At 47.5% G+C, this 17,202-nt stretch overlaps 1 protein-coding gene across 4 annotated transcripts in view; it reads right to left on the minus strand.

Moving 5' to 3' along the window:
• Positions 1–2,337: 2,337 nt before the first annotated feature.
• The window catches only part of Sh3gl3 (SH3 domain containing GRB2 like 3, endophilin A3), a 104,952-nt gene continuing 90,087 nt past the window's right edge, over positions 2,338–17,202 (minus strand). For 3 of the 4 annotated variants that reach the window (XM_087901560.1, XM_087901559.1, XM_048435276.3), the window contains one exon: positions 2,338–2,976. In XM_087901560.1, the coding sequence (XP_087757686.1) occupies positions 2,771–2,976 (206 nt within the window). In that variant the 3' untranslated portion in view covers positions 2,338–2,770. Of the gene's footprint in view, positions 2,977–10,043; positions 10,151–17,202 lie in introns of all 4 variants that reach the window. The other variant, XR_015736415.1, reaches the window with a different exon arrangement.

A 17,202-nucleotide genomic window follows, 5' to 3' on the forward strand; every position in this document is an offset into this window, starting at 1 on the left:
GAAATGTAACCAACAGCACAGTCATACAACCTTCAGGAAATAGAGGTACTTTAATAATTTAATAATTAATTCATACACCAAATCAACATAAATCCAAGTTCAGTCTGCTTGTCCTTTTAACCCATTTAAAATAAGTTTAAAATTGACCAGGAAACTGGAAATGTGGAAGAGCAGAAACCTAGTTAGAATTTATGCACCCACACAATAAATTATTATATAGCTAGTTCAAGGCCCTAGGTCTTCAATTAACATACAAAGTTGAAAACACACTACACACTCCCATTTGTGCACACACATGAATCCAAAAATGTACAAGGGCAATATGGGAAGAACACAGTGAAAACCGCCACAACAATAATTCTTTTGGGGTTGTGCACTCCAAAGTAATTTCCCTCATAACTTTAACGACAGCCTGAAATGTCCTCTAATACATCTGCATTACCTTTCACAATTAGAAAAATAATGCTATTTAATGTTCAAACTTGTTTAGCCATCTGAAAGGTCAGGGACCCTTTTTCCGATAGAAGAAAATTCACATGACCTTCTTAATGATGAGAACAGAAAACTCAGTGCAAGCCGGGCTGTGTGCTCCTTACTTTGTCAAGCTGACACAAGCTAGGGTCATCGGGAAAGAGGGAGCCTCGGCTGAGAAAATGCCTGCCGATGGCCCTGGGTTTCTATAATAGAGCAGACTGAGCAAGTCAGTAAGCCGCCTTCCTCCAGGTCTCTGTGGCAGCTCCTGCCCCAGGCTCCTGCCCCAGGTTCCTGCCCCAGGTTCTTACCATGATGAACTACATAGTCCGTGGGATAAAATAACCCCTTCCCTCCTCAGCTTGCTTTTGCTCACTGTCTTTACTGTAGCATTAGGAAGCAAACCAGGAAGGCAGCAGAGTCCAGAAAGCTGCGAGGGCCTTGAGACAGGAACTCACGAGGAAAGGCTCTGACAGCTGGATCGAAGCAGCTGGTGGCAAGTCTGTGCCAGCCTTCTCCACTAACATCATGTAGAGAGGGGACCCTGCCAAAGAGCTGAGGCCAAAAGCCCGTGGAAGACACCAGGCATATGACACAGGCACAGTCTCTGCCCCTTCCTCGGCAGCTGTCTGGCCATTAACCAAGTTCTATTTTTAATTGCTTTTAAATGATCTGATGTAAATTGCTAAATTCTTTCAGTTATTAGAAATTAATCTGTAGCTCTCAATTAAGTTCAATTATTACTTATTTCCCCTAAACAAGCTATTCCAGTCAATTACAAGCATGGGGAGTGCCGCTGGGTTTCTCAAGTAAATTTCTAATAAAGCAAACCAAGAATAACAGCCGGGTAGGAAAACAGGCTTGTTTGTGACTTTACACGGAGAAAAGATATCATGAGAACCATTCTGGAAGGGTGAAGACCATGGGCGTGGGGAACGACTGTGAATTAAAAGTTCAGCTCTGACACTTGACTGTGTGGCCAGAAAAGTGACCTGGCCCTCTGTGACGTAATCCTAGTATCTGAAGAAGGGCACCAAGGGGACAACATAGGACAGTGTTGTGGCCACTTCACAGATGCTGCTTAGAACAGATTTGCCAGTTAATATCCTGTGAATGTTTAGAATTACCACTCCCAGTAGACACTGAATGTACAAGGCACATGTGTGTGTGTGTATGTGTGTGTGCGCGCGCGCACGCACACGAACCTGTTAAGAAAGGGAGCTCAGGAGACTAGAAAACAACTTAGGTCACCTTGGGGGACCAATCTGGCCTCTGGGCTTTGGTTACAAATGCCGGGGATCAACAGGGCAGGTCCCAGTGACTGACGGACACTCAGGTGCCAGAATCCACTACAGTAGTCAGAGTTCAAGCTCTGCTTCTGCCACGGTTTGGTTGTTGGACCCTGGGTGAGCCACTCACGACTAACCTTCTCTGCAAGGGGGAGCAATGGCTGCCTCTTCTTTGTGTGGCAGGGTTGTTGTGGGCTCCACTGAGCCACAGCACATGACGAAGTCACACTCAGGGTAAGACCTAGGCTGTTCCGTAAACCTAAGTTATCGGACACTCCGTCCAAGAGACCATGCTCCTGCCTCAGCATCCACAATGGTTCGGCTTGAAAACATCCCTGACCACGTGTGACAGCAGACAAAGCTGATGTGGGCTGTTTTATAAACTTAACACTAGGCGAGGAGGTTTACTAGTCTTGGGCTGAAGAAAGGATGAACCACGTTTAAATCGGTGGCGGATAAAGGGCCACACCATCATCTAAGGACCCCGTGTGGGACCGGGTCAGTCGAGGGGCACAGGAGGGATCTGTGCTGAAGTCCATGCTTAAAAAACAATTTAACATAAAAAACAGCCGTAGTCTTTTATGAACACAGTGTGTCATGTTTATTGGGCTGTTCACAGGTAAGCTTAAAACAGGAAGAGACGGGATGCCATCAAAACCTCAAGAAACAAACTCTTTAACTTTCTTAGCTGCAAAGGGTGCGCTCCATTGCAGCTAAGGACCAGACAGGCCATTTGTTCACATGTCTGTAATGGGCGCAATTTACTTTTCTTAGCAACAGGAAGCACATACATTTAACCAATGACTTTTTAGAACAAGAAGAAAACTATCTTTATGAGTTAGGACAAAGAAATCGATTACACAAATTAAATTGATACAAAATACATTTTAAAGAAAACACACATACAAAAGTGACTAAGTGGGCCAGAGAGGGAGGGTGTCACAGAACACACTGAAGAAACACGGGTGCAAATTCATTTCAGTTACGAAATCAGGTCCAACAGACACATTTTACCGAGGTAAAGGCACAATGACTTCCACATAATTTATGGGGAAGAAGCCGGATTCCCCACGCAGCATTCCTTCGTACCAGTTTTCATCTATCTGATTGGTTAGTGTAATGACGTCCCCTTCTTTAAATCCTAATTCTCCTTGGTTTTCTGGCTCAAAGTCATAGAGACCGCGACAGCAGGGTTGGTCCTCGGGAATGTGAGTACCTGTCCATGTGATACAGAGACAAAAAGTACAGGTTAACACGACAATCACCCCGGAAACAAGAAATGGGGAGGAGCCTGTGCTCGCTCCCCTGCCCACCCCAGTGCTGGTCACCGTTGCTCTCAGGTACTGTTCGTGGTCCCTCCAGCTTCCTCAGCTCTCCAGCTGCCTCAGGCAAGCCTCTGTCCCCAGTGCCTGTCTTCCCAGTCCTCTGAGGGAGCAGATCCGAGTCCACCCCACCTCCACTCAGCTTGACCCAAAAGCTAATCACCAGGCCCCAGTCCTGTCTCAGGAATGCTCAGACTTTCCTTGTGGTGACGGATGGTACTCGGGAAAGCTAAAGGGCAAAGTTGAGGTGGTGTGTGACACAAGTCTAGGAATTCTGAGGTGGTAACACGGGACAAGAAGAGAGCAGTCAGAACAGGAACCTAACATCCACAGAGTCGACGGATGTGGCCAAAAATCTAAAACATGGTCACTGGAAAAGAGAAAATGTGTACACGGATTTGGGTCAGGTCAACTCTAACTCACTGACTCAGAGAAAACCAGCATGAAGCCTGTGAATACCAAGGGTGTGTTTGAATATATATTTGTCAATATATTTCCATGTATTTGCTTCCATTAAATAATATTCTTGGACTTAATGCTGCGGACCTGGCCCCCCACACGGCTGCTGGCCATTGTCACCTGTACTAATTTCCCTTTTTTATTGGCATCCATCAGCACACCTGATCTTAACGATCCTGTAACTGGACGTTTGAGGCCCTCTCGTCCTTCCTCCCTTCTCTCCTTTCCTTCTCCCTCGCCTCTTGGCCTTGCCTCTGCATTTTTTCTCGCCGCTCTCTTCCCTGTTCCCGTCCTTCACTCTTACCTCCCACCCTCTTCCTTCTTCCTGTCTCTTTTAGTCTTTCTCAGCTTTGAGAGATAACTCTGAAGAAAGAAGCATCTCATGACATAATCACACACACGAATGTCTGCACTCTTTCCTGAGAGTAACTGCCTAGAACAGGATTTGATCATCATGAACATGAAGTTGCCAAGATGTTTGACATTTGCCATTGACTTAATAGTCCACCTTTATTTTAACAAATTAGAAGCCCTCATATACTCCAAACACTGGCCTCCTATCTGCCAAGTCTGGTACAAACTATTCCCAGCTTCTCATCTGTCTGTATTTTATTTTTGCCGTCTGCGCTGGCAACTGGACGGTAGGTTTTCTATTTTGCTTTGGAATATATAATTTCAGGACAATAAAGGAGGGTAAATGAGGCTTTTCATTCATAGTTTATCCTCCACAGTCATGTATGGTTATTGAACAGAATTTTTTAAATAATCTTTAAATTTTATGTGCACTGGTGTTCTGCCTGCATGTGTGTCTGTGTGAGAGTGTCAGAAAACCCCTAGAGTCTTAGGCTGCCATGTGGGGGCTGGGAATTGAACCCAGGTCCTTGGGAAGAGCAGTCACTGCTCTGAAATGCTGAGTCATCTCTCCACCCTCTTTGAACAGAATTTTATTAGAGAATTTCAATTAAATCTTTTCATGTTACAACTTTTGTTTTTAATCTATTTAGATGTTAGCAAAAAGAGGAAAAAAATATTATGTTTTAATAATGCCAATGCAGTTATAAATTTTAAAACGATCCTTTCTCTTTATTGATTTGAAACACTGCTTTTATATCTTATTGTTGAGAGTCTTCCTACATAGCCCAGACTGACCTTGAACTCAAAAGGAACCTCCTGCCTCCACTTCCCAAGTGTTGGGATTGCAGGTGTGAGCCAGCACACCTGGCTTTATCACTCACCTATCATGAGCATGGGGTCTATTTTGAGATTTTTCAATTTAGTTCAGTTGATCCATTTGGTCACAGCACCCTCTCTTTTCATATTACAGCTTTGAAGTAAATGTTAATAATTAGTACAGCAAGCTCCTGTATTCCATTATAGAATTTCCTGGCTATTCTTATAATTGTAAGAATAAACTTTAATGTCACTGTATAATTTCCATTTTGACTGGATTACACTTCGTGTTTTTTTCCTTTGAGTTGTAATAAAATTAATTTTAAGAGATTTTTTTTAAATGATTGGCCATTTGAAAAGGCCACAGTAATGCAAGTACCACATTTTGACTCTGTGGCAGGATCACACTTGCTACTATTTTAAGATTTCTATGCCCATACTTAAAGGTGAATGACTTCAGCAGGCTTTGGAAACACCATTGATTTTACTTTTTGGAGGTGACTATTTCTTCTTCGTTTTCTAGATATTCTAAAGATTTTCCACAAATTCCCCCAGCCTATAAGTTGGTGAACCTAGGGCATTTTCCAGGCTAGTTTAAGATAATGGACTTAGCATATCTAAAGTTAGACATGTCTTCCCACTCCAGCTCTCGGGAGTCACTGCAAAACCTCAGAGTTTCCCACAGTCCCCTGTGAGGAGCTGAAACTGTAATGACAGGCAAGCACTGAAGGGCCTTGACCAAGTAAGATGATGGAGAAAGGCTAGGAATATGGACCACTGGTGAGACCAAGGCTGTCTCTAGGGATGGGATGGAAGGAAGCTTAACCCCAGCCCAGACTGTGCACACAAAGAAAGGCCATAGGCATTAGATGGAAATCAGCCATCCAAAAAGAGATTGGGAGACTCTGCCACCAACAGCTGCCTCCCGTATGAAAGGTTCCCCTAGGCTCCTTCCTAAACATGGAGCCAGCAGAGATCATTCCAGAAGGAAGTGCTGGCTCCTAGAGCAAAACCAATTTCCAGTATCCCAACTGAAATATCTGACAAGCTTCTCTTCTGCCGTTCAATTTTATGGTTTCCATTTTTGTTTCCTTTTCCCGTTGCTGTTAGGCCAGTGGTGGGCTGAACGGGGCTCATACGGTTGAATGTCTGGTTCCCAGTTGGTGGACCGTTTAGGAAGGACCAGGAGGTGTGGCCTTGCTGCAGGAGGAGCATCACTGCAGGTGGCTTTGAGGTTACAGAAGTGCCTGCCAGACCTAGTCTCTTTCTCTCTGCTAACTGCCTGCAGATCAGGATACAGTCTCTTAGACAGTGTCCCAGAGCCATGCCTGCTGGCATGTCACCACGTTCCCCTCCATGGTGGTCATGGACCAACTCTCTGACATTGCAAACAAGCCCCAAATGTTTCCTTTGACAAGTTGCCGCGGGTCGTGGTGTCTCTCTACAGCAATAGAGCAGTGACCTTGAGACTGTGCAGGAGAGTTGAGGCTCTGTAAGAGGCTGTATTTCTTCCTCACATATGGGGTTCACATAAAGTCAACAAGAGGAAAAGCCGGAGAGAAAGAATGGCAATGGATGATCCGGGTACTCCTGTGGTTGGCCAAGGAGGGCTCCCAGACCTGTTTAAGCAGGTCTAGCAATGTAGGTTATCTTTTTCAAATTTCCAGATCCTGCCAGCCTGGGGGAGGGAACTGAGAACCACGAGCGCCATAGCTTTCCCTGCATGTTTGGAAGTGGATGGAGCTTCAGCTGCTGGGGGGAAGAGAAAGCAGAGGTGATGAGGCCTCTCCATCTGCTGAGAGGCAGCCTCCACCCTTCAGGTGACCTGTAGGCTGACCAGCCTCTTGGAATCCGTGTCGATCCCCACAGAGATATCCTGGACCTTCCGGATGTTCATGGCGCATGGATGGCTCCTTCCTGGAGAGACCTGAGCTGGCTAGTCAATAAATCCCTTTTGTTACACTGATGGCAGCCAGGGAGACGAATGGAAATGCTGGGGCTTAGCTTCACTGTCCTAAGCTTTAAAGAGTAACGTTCAGTGATGGCAAAGCACCAGGGAGCCGAGTTTCCAACAGGGGATGCTCCACTTTGACTTTGGTCACACAGTTCCTAATGAAGGTGGACAGGGTCGCACACCAAGAACCTGGGGCTGCAAGTCAAGGTCCACATCACTGAGGAACAACCGTTTCAGGGTGACACCTAAGAGAGCCAGGTTCTTTCCATGGCCCTACCACTAGTGGACCTGACTGAGGAGGAGCAGGAGGAATAGACTCCATGGGCTCTGAAAGCATCTCCTCAAACACTGTCCAGGCAGGAGGCAAGCAGCGAGTTCTGCACCAACCTCCTCTTTTGGAAGAGGTCACGGGCCAGATATCAGGCCAGACAGAAACACCAAGGCTCCAGACCCCAAACCATGGCCTACCTTACTCTAGGTCACCTTCCACACAATGTGATGCTGCTGTGATGCTGTGATGCGTGGGTCCTCACACCCACTGTGGGGCTCACTATCTAGTGGGGTTCACTACCTAGTGGGGTTCACTATCTAGCTCTCCCTTCCACTTACGCTATCAGCCACTTGCAATGACCAAAACACATTCTGAGTAGGAGACAGCTGTCCAAGCCAACTTGTAAGAGCATACATGTGCATGCTCACACACACACACACACGGAACTCATCAGAAAACAGACACATGACTCACTTCTCACTTCACACATTACATACAGGCAAGGGCCACGGCCATGTTGCCCACTTTGATATTCCCAGAGAGGCAGCGACCGGCATGCATATCACTGCGCCAATGGATAGGCACTACACAAGGTGCATCATGAGACTGCGAGGAAGACCCCATGAAGGAGTCCCTTTGCGCCCTTTCTGCACTGCCTTGCTACCAAGCACACTCCTTGGATGTAGACAAACTTGTCGATGAACAACAATCAGAACTCGGGCTTACCCTCATGGCAGTACGACACTCTGAAAGGCTTCCTGACACATTCTTCATCCTGGGGCATCGCTGTTACCCGGGGCCCTCTACCAAGCAAGCCCCACTACTGCAGAGGGAGCAAGAGCCTGGATGTGAACCAAGCGGTCCATGTCAGCTTCTAAGTTCTGAACACTGCACTTTCAGATGTGAAACACTGAGAGGTCAAGGTGTTCAGGCTTCTGTGCCGGAGGCTAGGGACATTTTGCAATATTTAAGAAACAGGCAGACTCTGGTTCCGAAGAACCAGGGCTACAAGACCTCAGAGCCCAGAGATTTTATTCAATTTGTGGAGATGGAGGGGTTTCGTCTTGTCACTTAGGAAAGAGATAGAAGCACTTCCTAGAGGGGAAGGACCTGGAAGAGAAGACAGTGGCCCACAGCGCAGTAATGCTCCCTAGATTACACCCAGAGGAAGACGTCAGCCCGCCTTTCCACTGGAACTGTGGGGCAAGGCAGGCTCCCAAAGTGCTCTGAGCCAGGGAAAATGTGGTGGAATGAAACCAAAGAGGGGCTTGAAGTAACCACCACCTGCTCCCCACAAAATGTAGACAGATCTCCCAAGTGCCGGCAGGAGTGAGGCACAGCTGGGACCCCACAGGCCACCTGCAGGACATCACAGATGCTCAGCACACACAAAGCTGACTTCTCAGAGGTGGACTGCAGCCATCCGCAGACCGCCACCTGCGGAAGCAAGTCTCCCCACAGGCGACCCTCACTTTCAACAGCTTGGGAAGGACAAGGGGTCGAGGACATAGCTAAGGAAAACCACCAGCTCCAAGAAGGGGTTCATCTCTGAGCCAAGGGCAATTATTTCCTGAATCTGTGAGTAATAACCGGGCCATCGGTGCTCTTCACTGGAAGACACTGAATTACCTTGAATGGCAAGATTACATCTTTTTCCATTAAGAGAAATGGAAAAAAGATTAATCTTTCTCTTTTTTTTCCTCTTTCCATTTTTGGCAAAAAGTGGAATGGAAAAATGATCAGGCTGTTTCCGCCGCTGGTCTAAATGGAGACTCACACCAAGGCCAGCTAGAGAAATAAAATTTCTGCCCACCTGAGAGAAAGTGGCTGGGCCTTCCAGGACACAAAATCCACATCACGGAAGCTGGAACTTGCAGTCAGCCAAGTTCCTCAGTGCTTCCTCAGTGTTTGGGATACCTATCTGAAAGATGCCTAAATGCTTGGCTTCCCATTGCCAGACAAAGGCAAACAGCTCTCCCGGCCAGCATCCCATTTCTGTCCCCCATGGTCTCAGAGACCCGAGCCCCCCCTTCACCCCTGCTTTTGCATGCAGTTGTTGGTAACCAGAACCGTGGATAAAACGTGCACACGAGTTTGTTACTGGCGAGCACAGGGTGTGTGCTCTAGTTCAGGGAATAGATACCCAGGACCCCATGGAGTCTACTGGGGAAGGCCACAGCCCCCTCCGCCCACTCTCAGGAGGCTGTGTTTGTTGTCTCTTGCTCCTGAGACCTGGTTTTAATGTAACATGAGAGGAGAGGGGCAGGGTCAGCTGGAGGACCACTCTACCTCATGCATCTCTGAGTAGCAGTGGGAAAGTTTATCCTGCTCCATGTTTCAGGCAGTCTCAACTCCTCTCCTTATCTGAGCCAATCCCTACCCTTCAGCTGAGATCCTCAGCCCAACATGTCCAAGGGAGCTCTGAGGCCTGGGAATGCTGAAGACACACCCTGTGCCCGAATCCTACCCACCCTCAAGGGACGTTCTTCCCTATAGGGGCTTCTGGGCTCCCTTCCTGTAGCTGGAGCCTGCCATCTGCAACAGCATCCACTCCTTAGAAGCTAGCACGGACAGAGCAGAGCGCCTGATTCGCTCTCCCTCTCCCTCCTCCCTCTTCTCCCTCCCCTTCCTCAGGCTGGGAGCTGCTCTCAAATGCTGTTTCCACACTTGGCTTTGAGGGCAATGAAGGCTGAGGGGGCGGTGGGCAGCTGGAAAAGCGGAAGCTCGTCCATCACATCTCATCCTGACTGTCTTCCAGGTCACCAAAGGAGCTCTTCTCCTCTGCTGGCCTTCATTCCAGGGATTCCAAGTCCCAGAAAGCACTCCCTCCAAGCACCTTGAATGAAGGCGCACTGGATCCCCTTCACACACACCTACTTTCTGGGAGTCAGGGGAGTGGAGAACAAGTCACAGGGCCCACTGTCAGCATGGGTCCTGCGGAGGGACAAGGCGTGGGGTCTCCAGGAAGCTACTGACCTGAGGAGGGAGGACTCTTGGTCTCTTAGTAAATGCCCCAAACTCTTGTGCCTTTTGAAATTTTGATCCCGTTTTGTTTTTGTTTTGTTTTTTTAAAAAAAAAAATATATATATATAGTTTTTTTTCTTGCCTCCCTTGTAGCCGGGGTTGCGACCTGTCACTTTTCCCGCTGCCAGTGGACCTTCCCGAAGCAGTCCCTCAGGCCCTTCTAATCTGCTGCCTTCAGTCTGTGGTAGGCTGGGAAATCAGACAACCGATTATGTAGTATCAACAGTGGCCGTGCTGTGGGCGCTTATACTGTAGCGAGTACCACGCTTTACGTTATCCTTAGAACAACTCTACCCCTGCTCTACATACAGAGGACAGAATCGGGACCCGGAAGTACGACGCGACAGAGATGGGATTGTAGTTCTCTCTGAATCCCAGCCCCCTTCCTCCTTGGCTACAACTGCGGGGAGGGGGTTGAGGGTGTGACTTGTCTTCTATTCTCTCCCATTTCTCGTGGCCAAATGCTCAACAGTGTTGCCGTCACCTAAGCTACGCTAAGGCCCAGAGGAGGAGCCTGGCCAGCAGAGGGTCAGCATGGTCAGCATGGCAATGGGGAATGAAACCCAAGTATCCAGGAAGCTTTGTTTCCATGAGACGGACACCATATAGATCTGACTATACCTGAAGAATCTGACTCAATAATTTATTTCCTAAACATGTTGGGGCAAAACCACAATTCAACATCTTCTTCCTCTCCCCTTTTCTTCTCTCCTCACTCGTCTCCCCCTCCCCCATCTTGTCTCCAGGTCAAGCTGGCCTCAAACTTCCAAGCTGAGGATGACCTTGAACTTCTAATGTGCTAGACTCTACCTCCCAAAGTCTGGGTCCATCACAACATATCACTAGGCTCCGTTAACACAGTACTGGGGATCCAGCCCAGGGCTTCAGGTAAGCAGCATGAGCTCCGCCTTCTGAGCTCCATACCTAGCCCCACAGTCTATCTCTAGCTCAGGCTCGTGCATGGTCACCAAGTGTGTGCTCAGTGTGTGCTCCAGGCCAGGCACCATGCTCAACCTGTACCAATCTATTTCTTTTGAGTTAGGAGGTGCATATTTGGTTCGGGCTTTCTCTCCAAAACTTATAATCTCTGAGTTAAATTCTGGGTTCTTTGGAGGCTAATCCTTTTCCCATGGCAGACTATGATGCAGCATTGGTGTATAACTCTGACACACACACACAAGTTTGTTTTCACCATGCCTAAATTACAATCTGCATCCATCAGACTAGACAAAAACTAGCAGTCCCCGGGCCCTGGCCCTGGCACAGGTCACCAGGGTTTCCTTGAAGCCCCGCCCCCACCTCCAGGGAGTCCCTATCCCAGCCAGCCTTAAACTCCCTCTGTTGACCCTCTGGTCTTCCCAAGTGTTGGGATTATACAACTTAAAATTTAAATCTTAATCTCTAATGAATCAATTGTAAATTGCTAAGCCTATATATATATCATATATATGTATATGTATATATATATATTTAATAACAGCCCACTATTTATTACAATAGGTGGTGTATTGAAATGCCTAATGGGGGAATGCAAGTTTATTCATTACCATCGTCACATCATAAGGCATGTGATTTATTCTAACCTTACACCAACCTTCAGCATCCACACAGGTTCGTCACTTGGGGTTAATGAAAAGACCTTGTGCCCTATCGTGACAAAGGTCAGAGTTGTCTATTGGGATGACTGGTGCAGATTCTGCAGAAGTGGCAATCTATTTAGTTACCCCATGACTGGTGGCCCCTCAACTAGAACCAGGTCCAGTGTTTATGAGTTGTTTTTGCCAAGACATGGGGAATGGGAAAGACTGGCTGGCATCAAAGGTGGCTTTCTGGAGACTGGTACAGGGACCAGTCGGCAAATGTCCCCAGGCAGAGCTACTTCTTGCTTCATACAGCATGGGTTAGTCACTAATGCGGGAAAATCAGAAGACTGCGCAAATAAAGGGCTTCGGGTGTTCCTCTAAGAATCATCAAGACTGGCCTGCTCATCCTGGGCTCTCATTCTCCGGGAAAGGGAAGTGCCACAGATCACCCCTTCAGGGTGTCAGTGGTGTACATTCCTGTGGTCCCCTAGAGCTGTTCCACACAGCCGCCCTGCTCATAATCCCCAGAGACAACGGACTTCTACACTCTCTCTTAAATATCAGCACCTACCAATATTTGGATTATGCCATTTGAAATGTTAGCTTGTAGCTTAGCCATGTTGTTATAAAATACATAGGTGACTATAAGGTACTCGACATTTGAGATAATATCATACAGCCATTTCCACTAAGTTCTATTGAAATTCTCAAAGCCAAGAGAGAGGCTATGTCTTGTGGCTCTCAGAAGCTTCTGTGGCAGAGAATATAGATAAATTCTGGGAACCTATTCTGTACAGTGAGGAAGCCTTTCCCTTCCATCGCCTCCTTCAGCTTGGGAAAAACAACAAAGGGCTTCAGCTACTTCTCCACGCCAGCAGCTACTGACCAGCACACATACCACCTTACAATCTGCTTTCTAATAATGACTTCTTAATATAGGAAATGTTAACTGCTCAACCTGGAAACAGTTTAAGATGTTGAGAATGCCAGGGACTCAGAGACAACATAGCAGATGCAGCATTCAAAACTAATAGCACCTCAGCATAGGAAGTCCAATGTCTTCATTCAACACAAGTCCACATCCGTCTGGAGATGGTAAGAGACCTATCCAAAGCTGGCCCTGATTGCCAGCATCTGAACTACAGTGTGGGACTCCTGTCCCTGGCTTATCTGGCCCTGGCAATGACACAAGTCACAACCACCACTGAGAGCTACAGAAATGGCTGTGGAGGAAGCTGGGAGGGGGTGACAGACCTGGTAACTGAATGAACTCCATCCTCAGGACTCTGTGAAATTTTAATTTCCTCTTCGGAAATTTAGGTCAATAAATGTGTGTGCTCCTATTGCAAAGTGCGTGTCTTTTTTAACTTGTAAGCCCTGCCTTTCCCTTTCAAATACATGTTTATTTTCCAATGTAATCCCGGGAGATTGGCGCCCATGAGAGGAATGACTTGGGCTTGAGAAGCTATTTCTGAGCAGCCTTTAAACTGTCGAGAAATTTATAAAAGTCTCTTTTATACCTAAGGAGAAGTAGAATGTCTTAGCACAAGTCGTCGGAGAGATTTATTTTGCCTGTTCTGACAGCCCATGGCACACATCTGTTAACGACCCTCAGCCTTCTCTGCACACATGAAGCAGGTCTCAGCCTGAGGCCTGTTAACCCTTAGCTGTCACAGTACTCATTAGGACCTTCAGGAATCTCAGAGGAGAAGGGGGGAAAGAGCCTCATGAAGAGATGCCACCAAAACCCCAAATCGTAAGGCTGTGACAGAGAAACCTAAGCCTGTGTCCGAGGTGTGTCTCGACCTTTCCGCAAATGCCTCTCTCTTAATGTCTGCCCTTCGTGTATTAAAGCCTTCCCCAATGCCTCCAGCACAGCTAAAATACATACGCAGGGAAAAGGTGAATTACAACCTGCTCTCTACTTTACTGTAGAGCGAGTTACAATGCAGAGCCTCACACAGGGTTCCAGGGGTGAGGAAGGTTCTGGAACACAGGTCTCAAGGGCCACACTGTTTTCTAACCCATGACCTTCAGAGGACTGCCCAGGTACAGTTAGTTCAGCTCAGGCTTTCCTTGGCTTCCGTTTCTCTTCGGGGACAAAGGGACAACTTGAGCTGATGAAACAGTGTGGCCATGTGCACGGGAGCTTGGACAGACCCTCCTTTCTCCTGGCCAGGGTCTGAACTTGGCCTCCTTCCACAGCGCAGGTCCCCTCCTCCACCCTGGCTCCACCACTCGCCCCTTTAACTACCTAGCAATGATGCTATCGGCGACTCCATCACCGTTCCTCGGTGGCGGCTGCCTAACTGACCTACATCCTTTCATCACCCCCTGCCCTTTTCCCTTCTCTAGAAAGAAGAAATGATGAAGAAAATGTTCTTGGAATCCATTCCTGGCAGAGTCTTCAGAGCTTTGCTTAAAATTGTTACTGAAATGCTTGACATTTTTCCTCTCCTTTATAAACATTATGGGCAAATCATTCGGAACCCTAATGGAAAGTAATTTCCCATTAATGCAGGCTGTAAAATGCTATTTTCTTTTGAAACTGTGCCTGGGAAACAAACAGTACGGGGCCCTTTTACACTCAAAAATTCCACCTTCAAATCAGCAAAGCTCAGTGATGGGTGCGTGACACAGGGGTCCCAAGGGAAACTTCAAGGCAGTGGCTCACACAGGCACAGGGCCACCGTGGCACTAGGGAGACTCCACAGCCTCAGGCTTCTGGAGACAGGCTCAGAACAAATCATTCCGAATGCTCTTAAACATTCTGCTACATTTGCCAGGATTTCCTGTATGTGTGTGTGTGCGGGGGGGTGTCTATGTGTGTGCACATGTGTACATGTGTCTATGTGTACTTGTATGTATGTAGTCTGTGCATGCTTACAGTGTGTAGGTGTGTGTACATGGTCTGTGCATGTGTATGTGTGTGCCTGTACGTGGTCTATGCACGGTGTGCGTGTGCGTGTGTGTATATGTGTGTGTATGTCTGCATGTGGAGGCCAGAGATCAATGTCATATGTCTTCTTCTATCATTCTCTATCTTAACTCTGAGGCAGGGTCTCTCACTGAACCAGCTTGGAGTTCACGGATTCTGCACACCTGCTAGCCATTCCTCCCATCTCTGCCTTCCCAGCACTAGGCTTACGGGTGCACACGGCTGCGCCTGTACTTTCATGTGGGCACTGAGGATCTGAACGCGGGTCCTCTGGCCAGCATGACTAACATTTAACCAGCTGGGCCATCACTCCATCCCCAGGCATCCCTTCTTGATGGTATCAGACAGGACATCTGTGAGGGACGCTATCTATTCCTGCTGCCCACCGACTGGGTGACCGATAGAGAACTCCCACGTGACTCCCTGAGCGTCCCCTTATATCGGTAGCAGAGATGCATGTGTGGAGCAGACTGTCTAACCTGACGCCATATGCGGTTTAGTTGCCACCATCATTCCTGCTACTGTGGCTTTGTTGCCATTAACACTCTCTGCGACACTGTATGAGAAAGAGAGGAGGCCCATGTACAAGGCAACAAATAATGCGCCGGCACACTGCAGGCACCACAGTGCCATGTCCCTACCTGTCCCTGACATTTGATCCAAATACTTTACTTCTCACAGAATTCAACAGTCTCCTTACTGCCAATCTGTGACCAGGACAAAAGAGAGCCAGGTCTGTCTCAGGGCCAGGAAGAGGTGGTGTTCTGGGGGAATTTTATCTAAGGTTCTAGAATCCTGTCTCTAAGAGCAAAGCCCTTGCTGGGTACATGCTGGACAGGAGGAAGGGGAGGCCAGGACTAGCTTGAGGACTGGGGTCTGGTCTGCTTTACCCAAAGCTAACACCCTGGAAGCGGAGGCTGGGATTGTACTCGTTTCCAAAGTTTAAGTTCATTTGTTTATAGCCACCATTTTTATAAACAGAAAGCTTGAAATGGCATCTAGAAAACTCTGGATTCAGAGTAAAGGTTTGCTTCAGGCCAGAAATCGGCAAATCATAAAATGTACACAACCTGTACATTTTCATCCAAACAACAGAGTTCTGAGACAGGGAGGTGGGCACTACTGAAAACTGGTACTAGGACAACGGACACACAGTGAGCGGCCCAGCAGAGCAGGCTGCAGGTGACCCCAGCAGACAGCCCGAAGGGCAGTGAGCTTCCCAGCAGCCAGAGAAAGCGTGATGTTTACACAGGGCACACAATTTCCTTAAAGCAGCCATGCCGATTCTTCAAAGCCACTGACTTTCCCAACGGAAAGTTTGCATTTACTCAAATATGTGTCACTGAAATACAATTTTAAAGATCTCTTCAAAACAGATAAACATTGTCCATAGCTTCGCTTAGCCTAATGCAGCTGTGTTTATGGCCAGGCAGTCATGGGGTCCACTTAACTTTCTTTTCTACTGCACTTCATACTTGCCCGTGGTTCCGTATAACCCACACACCACGGTATTTAAATAGATGCACAGTATCTTACTTAATCTGCCAAACCCTATTTATCCTTATCCAACGATCAACAAAATGTCCACAAATAAATAACTAGCCACCAGATTGTTTCTGCATATAACTTCTCGGAGATTATTTACCAGCTATATAAGAACACTCCGTGCTTAAGTTATTTCTTTAGAGTGTATTTCAAGGTGTGAAGCCAGTGAAGCGCCAGACACTTGAAAGACAGAGCTACTAAGATTTCCCATGAGTCATGTCAGGGGTTGGCAAACTGTGAAAGCCGAACAACGTGAAAGCCGGTTACGCTCATTCACTCCTCTATGGACATGCTTGATATCGTAACAATAAAGTTCGGTAGTTGTTACGAAGACCACACGGCCCTGTAGAGACCATACGTCTAACATATGTACTGTCTGGCCCTCCACCAAAATGTCTGCCCACACCTCAGCGATTCTAATGTATGACTCCACAGCGCTTGTGAGATTGTGCCCGAGTGCCACATTTTAACAGAAATGGAGTCTGGAGCCCCCAACAGAAGGCCATGAGAACCAGAACAGATGGTTTCTTCCAGAACTTTCTAGGGTGTGCACATGGAAGCTGCACACTGCCTATCGGACCCTTCCTCTTCCTCCTCCATGGTGATAGAACTATGGGTAAGATCCGGATCTCCAGCTGGATGTGTCATATGACTAAGCCCTGGCCAGCGGGATGGAAGGGGGGTGATGTGAGTCACTTGGGCTCAGTTCTTTAAGGAGAAACTCTGCACCTAGATTTCTATCCATTTCTTGAGTCTCTTGGGAAAGGTGGCTACTATTAGCTCAGGCATTGGCACAGTAAAACCTGCCACCAGAGACAATGACTCAGACGGCAGCAAAGGAGAGAGCGCGTATGTAAGAGGTCTGAGAGCCCGTGATGCCAATGAGGTCACAGCAAAGCATTTGGTCTAAGTTTTATATGCGACAACCTTGGAGGCAGACTACACCCAGGAACCCTAAAACAGAAGACGGGAAAACTAAGACGCTCATGCATGTTCGTTACTCCTGTTGAGGCTGGAGAGAGCATACGAGGCTGAGAATCACCGAGACTCTGAGAAAAGATATCAGGAAAGAGCGGGGGCTGAGAGTCTGATGCTAGGAAAGCCTTTGCTTCAAGAGTGTTGGAGATCTGGAGGTAGGCAAACTGCTGCTGCAAATACTTCTCAGAGAACTGGCC

Source organism: Myodes glareolus, chromosome 24 (assembly GCF_982192425.1).
Source record: "Myodes glareolus chromosome 24, mMyoGla1.1, whole genome shotgun sequence".
Taxonomy (NCBI): Eukaryota; Metazoa; Chordata; class Mammalia; order Rodentia; family Cricetidae; genus Myodes; species Myodes glareolus.